This window comes from Fukomys damarensis, unplaced genomic scaffold (genome assembly GCF_012274545.1).
Source record: "Fukomys damarensis isolate Sample0158 unplaced genomic scaffold, DMR_v1.0_HiC HiC_scaffold_9, whole genome shotgun sequence".
NCBI classification, from domain to species: Eukaryota; Metazoa; Chordata; class Mammalia; order Rodentia; family Bathyergidae; genus Fukomys; species Fukomys damarensis.
Genome location: NW_022900921.1, coordinates 28,335,365 through 28,344,514, shown reverse-complemented (window position 1 = coordinate 28,344,514; position 9,150 = coordinate 28,335,365). Strand labels below are relative to the sequence as shown.

Below are 9,150 nucleotides of genomic sequence, written 5' to 3'. Positions count from 1 at the left end.
AAAAAAAAAAAAAAAAAAAAAAAAAAAAGAACTCAGTCTTGATCTTACTTTTGTGATGCAGTATTCTGAGCATAAAACCTAATTGCACTTTTACCTACAAATTTGTGAACCAATAAATGGGTAGTGTTTAGGCTGCCAAGTTAGTGGTCATTTGCTACGCAGCTATAGAAAACAAATATACTTCCTGATGGACTCTAAGATTCCTAAATTAGGGGCCTTCTCTTAGATTGCCTTGACCCTCTGATCCCCAATAGGACCTGGGACATAAAACTTTCCTTAGTACTGAGTCCAGTCCCACTATCCAGAAGACAAGGAGAATGCAGCTTTCCATTATTCTAGCCCGCGCCTCCCACCCTTCCCTTGGGCCTCCAAGGAAGTTTTCTGCTTGGCTTTTCAGAAATAGCCTGTGCCCCACTGGGGCAGCTTGACCAATTTTCACTTCCCAAGTCGCAAGGACCTTTGACCAGCCCAATTGATCTGGACTCTTGGGCAGGCAGCTGGGCCAACAGACAGGCGCCATGAGGGCTCTGCTGCTCCTGGGGTCCCTGTTGGTGAGCCTGGAGTCGGCACTTTCGGTGAGGGCTGTGGGAACTAGAATTGGGCTAGGATGGCCTTAGGGGTTCCAGAGGCCTCTGCCTATAATCTGTTTACTCAGGTGACCTGGAGGCCTGTGTAGAAAGGTATAGCTAGGCCAGAAGGCCCAGGCAGAGGAAACAGATGAACTAGAGCTGGCAGATAGGAGAGCTTAACCTGCCTTTCTGGGGAAGAGAGGGCCCTAAGGAGACAATGTGAGGGGTAAGGAGGTGTTCAAATCTTGTGAAGAAACCTCAGCATTTCTGAGCTGTGAGAGGAGGGCAGGGACTGGTGTAGGATTAGGAGCAGGTTATGACTTTCTAGGCAAATCTCCGGCCTTCTTGCCTCTGTAGGTTCCACCACGTTGGAAAGCCCCCAAAGAGCATAAGCACAGCATAGAGGAGCTCACAGTGGGTAAGTGGTCTGACTCCCTTCCTAAGATACCCTTGGGGGGGTAAGCGGGGAGCGTGTGCAGTCCCAGGGTGTCCTCAGGCCCTTGGAATGAGGAGACAGATTCAGAGGACAGAGTGATTTAGCTGACATTAGACCTGAGTTCCTGCAATGCTAGGTCTTGGGCCCCTGGGTGCTGGGGGCTCAGAGTGATACTGAGCTGCATGCTTCTTGAGGCCAGGGCTTGGGGTGTATCTGAGTCCCCCATCAAGAGCCTATCTCAAGCAGGTGCTTGGAGTAGCTGCTGTTGATGCCGTCACACCTGGGTTCTTCTGTTTCCCTATATTCTGCCCTTCTTTTTCTTTTCACAACATGTCTCGGGGTATCAAGCATAGCATAGCATACAGAGGCAGGGCCCTGAATGGGCAAAGAGTGATCCAGACAGGTCTCTGAATCTCAATTACCTCTGAACATGCTTCATCAGCTGTGTGACTCTGAGTGAGTGACTTGACTTCTCTGTGCTTTAGTTTCTCCATTTGTAAAACCAGTGTGGTAATAGTGAACCTCTCATGGTTGTTTAGAAAGAAAAATGAGTTGTTGATCTCTATAAGGCACTGAGTCCAGAGCTTGGTGTTTGAAAAATGCTTTTAAAAATCCTAGATTTTGGATCTGGGCATGGTGGCACATGCCTGTCATCCAACACTTGGAGGGCTGAGGCAGGAGGATTGCCATGAGTTCAAGGCCAGCCTGGACTATATAGTGAATTCAAGGGAAGCCTGAATTACATAGTGAGACTTTGTCTCAAAAAACTAACCAACCAACCATCACCAACAAAAAAACCCCAAAACATTAGATTTTGACCTGTGGGTACAGCTCAGTGGGAGAGCACTTGCCTTGTGTGAGCAAAGCTGCTGGTCTGATTCATAGCACTGCAAAACAAGCAAACAAATAGCTCATATTATAAAGCTCCCACTTACATGAGGGGTACCTGTCGCCTCTCCTTTCCCCAAACCTTTCCATAGCTCCCCATTGCCTTCATTCTAGCAGGCATTACAAATATACCCAGGATGGCCAGTGTTCTGGGGACTGTGAACTAGGCTCTGATGACACTGGCCTAATGGAGTCAACCCTCAGTCCACAGTGTGAACCTGGACTTTTGCACCGTCTTTTCCTCACCCCTCACCAAGCCAAACTTCTCCTCCTTCTTGCCTGACCCAACAGTAGTGCCATCATTTGTTTGTTTGTTTGCATCCAGCTATTGCCCTGTGTTTTCCTAAGTGTCTACCTAGTATCCACTTCCTCTCTCTCCATCCTTTTTACATATTAGAGGTCCACCTCAGATTTCTGTCTCTCTCCTGACCTTGCTCTGGCTCTCAGTAAATGCTACATACGGTGCCTTTAACAACAAAATTGCAACACGTTTATTGTACACATACTAGTGTGTCAGACACAGAAGGTTTTATAGGTATTATCTCTTAGCTCCACAACATTCCTCTGAAGTAGACACAAGCAATTCTTATTATTCACAGCAGTTATGTTCCTTTTTATTTTTTTGTATTGGGAATCAAACTCAGGACCTTGGGCTTGCCAGGCAGGTGGGGTGCCACTGAGCAAAATCCTGGCCCTCACAGTAGTTATGTTTTACAAGGTCACCACGAACATTAAATTCATAAATACTGTTAGACTCCTGTGAGCCTCTGGTTATAACATTTTAATCAACCATCAACATATAACCTTGTTTTATGTGTGATTCTCTTTAACAATGACCTCACAGCCAACAGCGCTATAATTCATGCCTGAATGAAGCTTCTCTCACACGGTTTCTCTGAAAGTCACATGGCAGACTTCTTGCGTTAGGAACATAGACAGCACTTTGGGATAGGCACCGGGGCCATTTTGAATGGCAAAATTACCACAAAAAGCACCACATGTGAAGAAAAACATGCTGCACTAAATAGATTGTGAAAAAGGACATTTGTTTACAGCATGAGAGATGAAAGAGGAAAGCAGAGTGTCAGCTTGTTGAACCTCAGCAGGAAATGTACACATTTATCCCTGCTTTGTGTATGCCCACAAATGACCATGAAAGCATTGCAAGTACTTGTTTTTTTGTATTTCCACTGCTAGGACCAAACCCAGAGCTTCACACATTAGGCAAGCATTTTACCAGTCTCAGCCCAAATTGCAAGTATTGACTTGGGGGTTCCAATAAATTTTAGCACATTTGTCAATACAGAATTGGTGAATAATAAGGATTGACTGTTATTATTATTGTCATTTTAAAGATGAGGGAACCAAGGCTCAAATTGTTTATGTGACTTCAAAGTTCCACAAGCATTTATTAAGTGTCAACTCTGTGTCAAGCATTCTTCTAGGCCTTAAGGGCTTCAGACTCGCCCAAGGTCATGCAGCTAGCAAGTGGTAGAGTCAGTAATCTACCCCAGTCATCTGACTCCAAAACCCAGCTTCCTTTTTTTCTGAGGGGGGAAGGGTATAGTTAAGATTTGCCATATAGCCCAGCTGGTAGTGATCTTCCTGCCTCAGCCTCCCAAGTGCTGAGATTACAGGTGTGCACCACCCTGCCCATCTTAGAACCGATCTTCTTTAGCAGGATGCTTCTTGAGCACACAACCTTTTAGAGGGTCTATCCTTTTTCCTATCACTGTGAGGCATAGACTGGGCAATTGGGCTCAGGGGAAGTCCCTGAAGAAGTGTGTTATTCCACAGGTCTTACTGTAACCGGGGAGCCCTGCCACTTCCCCTTCCAGTACCACCGGCAGCTGTACCATAAATGTATCCACAAGGGCTGGCCAGGCCCCCGGCCCTGGTAAGAGAGGGTTAAAGCAGGGACTGGGAGCAATGGATTCTGCCCTTCTTCTGTCCAAGGGACCCTGCTAAGAGAAAGGGGGCTATGATTGGGGAGGGCAGGCTAGCCCCTGGGCAGAGCAGGGAAGCCTCCTCTGTTTCTACAGGTGTGCTACCACTGCCAACTTTGATCAGGACCAGGAATGGGGATACTGCCTAGAGCCCAAGAAAGTAAAAGGTATGTTTCACAGTATCTGGATAGCCCAGCACACCCCGTTCTTTTCCTGGGTATCACAATACCCTTTAGAAGCTCACAGAGAGAATTCTGAAGATAGACTGGTGTTGCAGATAGCTAAACTAAGACGTGGCAACTTGATTTTAAAGTCCCATGCAAGGAGGTTCAGGTGGGGACTTGGCCCTCACCTGTGTGACTCATGCTTCCTCTTGGTTTCCATCTCTAGACCACTGCAGCAAACACAACCCCTGCCAGAAGGGAGGGATCTGTGTGAATACGCTGAGCAGCCCCCACTGCCTCTGTCCAGAACACCTCACTGGGAAGCACTGCCAGAGAGGTAAGGAGGGGACTTGACAGGGGAGGAGATACTAGGGAACAGGGGGAACAGGGGCAGCTCCAGACCTACTGAAGAGGCTCCTATGAGTGGGACTCTGCATGGTCCCAGCCACTGTGGACTGTGGTCCCTTTATTCCTAGAGAAGTGCTTTGAGCCTCAGCTTCTCCGATTCTTCCATGAGAATGAAATATGGCTTAAAACTGGACCAGCAGGGGTGGCCAAATGCCACTGCAAGGGTCCTGATGCTCACTGTAAGCCAATGGCCAGCCAGGGTAAGTGGACCAATTGGGAACTGGCTGGGGAGGAGAGCTGAAAGTCAGGAGAAGCCGGCAGGAAACTGTGTGGCAGGCCAGTGGGTGGCTGCATTTGCCCCTTCCCCCAGCCTGCCGCACCAATCCGTGCCTCAATGGGGGCCACTGCCTAGAGGTGGAGGGTCACCGTCTGTGCCATTGCCCAATGGGCTACACTGGACCCTTCTGTGACTTGGGTGAGTGACGGTATCAGCAGGAGAGCCCTGTCCACGTGGGAAGGACTTGCCCAGAGGGACTTGGGAGAGTGGGGAAGTGGGTTTGAGGTAGTGGAAGAAGAGCCACCCCCTCGCAGCAGGGAGCCCCCTTTCTCCCTAGACACTGAGGCAAGCTGCTATGATGGCCGCGGGCTCAGCTACCGCGGCATGGCCAGGACCACTGTCTCGGGCGCAGCGTGTCAGCGGTGGGCCTCGGAGGCCACCTACCGGAACATGACTGCAGAGCAAGCGCTGAACAGGGGACTGGGCTACCACGCCTTCTGCCGGTGCACAGGGTGGGGCGGAGCAGGTAACTCCCTCCCTCAAGGCCTTGAGGGGCTCCTCAAACCCTAACAGAGCGCCCCCTTGAGGTTACAGGAACCCGGATAATGACACCCGCCCTTGGTGCTTCATCTGGAAAGGCAACCGGCTCAGCTGGGACTATTGCGACCTGCCACAGTGTGAGGCCCCACCCGCGGCAGTGTCTACACCCCAGATTCACCTCGGGCGTCAAGACTTGCCCAGGCCCAGGCCTTCAGTATTGCAGAAGCCTCAGCCCACGACCCAGATCCCAGGTAGTTGGGGTCGGGGGAGTTCCAGCAGTGAGGGAGCAGGGCCAGCTAGATTGCAGGCACGGGTTTCCCTGACCTCCTCCCACAGCCTCCGCGGACAAACTGTCCAGGACCGGCCCGGTGCTCTGCGGACAGCGGCTGCGGAAGCGGTTGTCTTCTCTGAGTCGTATCGTCGGCGGACTAGTGGCGCTGCCTGGTGCGCACCCCTACATCGCCGCGCTGTACTGGGGTCACAATTTCTGCTCCGGCAGCCTCATCGCCCCTTGCTGGGTGCTGACTGCGGCTCACTGCCTGCAGAACCGGCGAGTACCCACCCGCTCAGCTCCCCTCCGGAAGCCTAGCCACTAGCCCATCTATCCCTGAGCCTAGCTTCAGCCCCGCATCTCAGCCTGCACCTTCGCCCCCCGCCCTCGCCCCTCCGGAGCCTTCCAGAAGGAAGCTGGACACTTGGGGAAAGGTTCGAACCCGGGAGCGCCCCCAAAATGCCTGCGGCCCGTTCTGAGCATGCTGCCTCTACCACCCCGCCTGCAGGCCAGCGCCCGAGGAGCTGACGGTGGTGCTTGGCCAGGACCGCCATAACCAGAGCTGCGAGCACTGCCAAACGCTGGCGGTGAGCTCCTACCGCCTGCATGAGGCCTTCTCATCCATCAGCTATCAGCACGACCTGGGTGCGTGCAGGCGCTTCTGAGGGGAGAGGAGAAAAGATGTGGGGGCTGGGCCCCAGAGTCCCCGCCTAACACTCCTCCCCGCCTGGGTTAGCTCTGCTGCGCCTGCAAGAGAACGCGGACGGCAGCTGCGCCCAACTGTCGCCTTACGTGCAGCCCGTGTGCCTGCCCAGAGAAGCCACCCCACCCTCTGAATCCGAGGCTGTGCTCTGCGAGGTTGCCGGCTGGGGCCACCAGGTCGAGGGTAGGGAACAGCCTGGGGGTGGGGGAGACGTCAGCATACAAAAGTAGTCCGGAGAAGCCCGCAGTTTTGGTATGGGCCAGCATGCCCACCAGAGCGGTGGCACGCAAGGCCCTTGTACTGCAGTCCTCCCTTCCCAGTCTGGGATACACTGCTGAGGTGCCCAGATCTCCTGGGGGTACAGGGAGAACCGCACTTTCTCCCGGTTCCCTCTGGGAGCTGGGTTGCAGGGACGACTAGGACTCTGTCCCCATGCTCAAGCAGCGAATGTGATGCGGTACTCCGTGAGCCAAGTTCTGCGGTGCTGCCTGGGAGGCAGGGATGGGTTTCCTGCTTCGGCCCCGCCCATTCAAATCCTGGCTCCTCTGTGGGCCTATTTCCTTGCCTATGAAATGGAGTTAACCCGCAACTCCCTCTCCGGCTGTCTGTGATGGAGAAACGGAGAGGCTGGGGGGTAGAAGCGTCCGTGCTGCCTGGACTGGTGTGAGGAAGGTGCTCTGCGTTCCCAGGAGCGGAGGAATATTCCACCTTCCTACAGGAGGCACAGGTGCCCTTCATCTCCTTGGAACGTTGCTCCACCCCTGAAGTGCACGGCGACGCCATTCTTCCTGGGATGCTCTGCGCTGGCTTCCTTGAGGGCGGCACTGACGCGTGCCAGGTGAACCCTGGGGCCTGGTTAGTGCCTCCCCCAAGCTCTCCAGGAGCAGGGCGAGGGCGCTGAGCTTCGTCTTCTCGAACCAGGGTGACTCCGGGGGCCCTCTGGTGTGTGAGGATGAGGCGGCAGAGCCCCGGCTCACTCTTCGAGGCATCATTAGTTGGGGCTCTGGCTGTGGCGACCGCAACAAGCCCGGCATCTACACTGATGTGGCCAACTACCTGACTTGGATCCAGAAGTACACAGCTTCCTGATTGCCCAGGGACTCCTCTTTTCGCTCCTGGGTGATTCCACAGTGGGAAGATGTGGGGCATTATCATGGATAGTAAAAATGGTGTCACATTCCTTTCACCAGCTGGGTGTCACCAGCCAGGCTACAGTGTAGGAACTCAATAAAGGGCTTTGCAAATGCTTCTCAGGAAATGCTGAGAGAGAAAACTGGTACAGAAAACTAGTGCGTATCTAGCACACGGCCCTCACAGAACAGTATGTGTGAGTTTTTAACATGAAAGCTTTAGATTGCAGTACAGGTAATGTTTACTGGGCCTTACTGCGCACCAAGCCTGTGCAAGGTGACTCTGAAAATTATTCCTCAAATGGAACTAAACATTCTAAATTCTTTTTTGGTGGGGAGTCAGGGTCTCCAATATAGTCCAAGCTGGACTTGAGTTTGAGGCAATCCTCTGGTCTCAGCCTCCTGTGTGCTGAGATTATGGAGGTGCGCCACCACACCCAACCTCTAAATTTATTTTAGGAGCAGTGGTGCTCAGCCTTGACTGTACTTTGAAATCACCTGGGTAACACCACCCCTCCCTTCAAATCCTAGGCCTCTGTGTGCTAGGGAAGCCCTGTACACTGAGTCACACCCCTCAGCCCTGTGGAGGCTTTAAGTCTATCTATATGCTCAAAATACACTTGAGAGCAATTAAATCAGTATCTCTAGGGATGAGTCATAATAGTGTTATGTTTTTAAAGCTTTAAAGTGATTCCATGGGCAGCCAAGGTTGAGCACCATAGTTTAAAATGCTAACATTAAATAGCACACAGCGTTGGCGCCATCAGATACTCCCATCTCCACCCAAACGTGCACTGGTTCTCAAAGTCCCTTGACCAGCAACAGTGTTGCCAAAAAGCTGTTAGACATGCAAATTCTTAGGCTCCTTTGTAGACTACTGAAGCAGAAACTCTGGGTTGGGATCCAGCAATCCATCCAACAGCCTTCTAGGGCATTCTGATGCTTTCCAAGGCTTGAGAGCCACCATCTGGGGTTGAATGGTTTTCTTTACAGGCTGAGAAGTCCAGCTGTTCAGACAAGGCATCATTTTTGTTGTTGTTCTTAAAACTTTTTTTTCTTCAATACTGGCAATTGAACTCAGGGCCTTCAAACTGAGCTACATTCCTGGCCCTTTTTATTATTATTTTGAGACAGGAGCTTGTTAAATTCCCCAAGCTGGGCTTGAACTTGAAATCCTTAGCCTCCTACAGCACTGGAATTGCAGGCGTAAGCCACTGCACCAGCCTTAACCCTTTCTGTGGTTTGGTTTGGTTTTGGAGATAGGATCTCACCATGTAGTTCCGACTGTTCTTGAACTTACTGTATAGCCCAGGCTGGCCTCGAACTCGCAGTGATTCTCCTGCCTCAGCCTCCTGAAAGCTAGGACAACAGGCATACACCACCAAATCCCCAGCCCCAACCCTATTTTTTTAAATCAGTGATTTAAACTGATTTTCTAGAGCCCTTTTGAATGGTCCTTGATTCCTTCCTATATGCTAACTTTAGAACTTCCCACGCATAAAAAGCCAAAGCCCCCACATTCTCCAGCCTAGGTAACCCTTCTATGACAATGTCCTGGTCTAGTCACAACCCCACCCCCGCATACGTCACGGTGTCCCGGGTGTTCTTAGTTCGCCCAGCGGTAGGCGGAGGGGCGCACTCATTGCGGGATGGGCGACTGGAAGGGCTTCATCAGTGCGGTGCTGCAGGACCAGCGCATCGACGACGTGGCCGTTGTGGGCCACTCGAACAATCGTTGCGTGTGGGCGTCGCGGCCGGGGGGCCTGCTGGCTGCCATCTCCCCGCAGGAGGTGGACTTGCTCACAGGGCCCGACCGGCACACCTTCCTGCAGACTGGCCTGTGCTTGGCGGGCCGCCGCTGCTGTGTCATCCGTGACC

General features: G+C 52.2%; 2 protein-coding genes across 5 annotated transcripts in view; both read left to right on the top strand.

Moving 5' to 3' along the window:
* Window positions 1–454: 454 nt before the first annotated feature.
* F12 (coagulation factor XII) lies at window positions 455–7,389 on the top strand. Of its 4 annotated transcripts, none has more exons than XM_010622057.3 (14): window positions 455–575; window positions 927–987; window positions 3,691–3,790; window positions 3,936–4,006; window positions 4,230–4,340; window positions 4,480–4,611; window positions 4,722–4,826; window positions 4,966–5,154; window positions 5,267–5,419; window positions 5,505–5,718; window positions 5,948–6,084; window positions 6,176–6,325; window positions 6,832–6,980; window positions 7,064–7,389. In XM_010622057.3, exons 1-14 carry the CDS (start codon window positions 519–521, stop codon window positions 7,229–7,231), a joined length of 1,797 nt encoding a protein of 598 aa, XP_010620359.1. In that variant the 5' UTR covers window positions 455–518; the 3' UTR covers window positions 7,232–7,389. The 4 variants fall into 4 exon arrangements, with proteins under 4 accessions (XP_010620359.1, XP_010620361.1, XP_010620360.1 ...); XM_010622059.3 differs by having other exon boundaries at window positions 456–575; window positions 4,966–5,131; window positions 5,223–5,479; window positions 5,511–5,718; XM_010622058.3 differs by having other exon boundaries at window positions 459–575; window positions 4,966–5,131; window positions 5,223–5,419; window positions 6,176–6,297.
* Window positions 7,390–8,629: 1,240 nt separating this feature from the next.
* Pfn3 (profilin 3) overlaps window positions 8,630–9,150 on the top strand; it is a 2,663-nt gene continuing 2,142 nt past the window's right edge. Inside the window, exon 1 of the mRNA XM_010622302.2 lies at window positions 8,630–9,149. Coding sequence (XP_010620604.1) covers window positions 8,922–9,149 — 228 coding nt within the window. The 5' untranslated portion in view covers window positions 8,630–8,921. The remainder of the gene's footprint in view (window position 9,150) is intronic.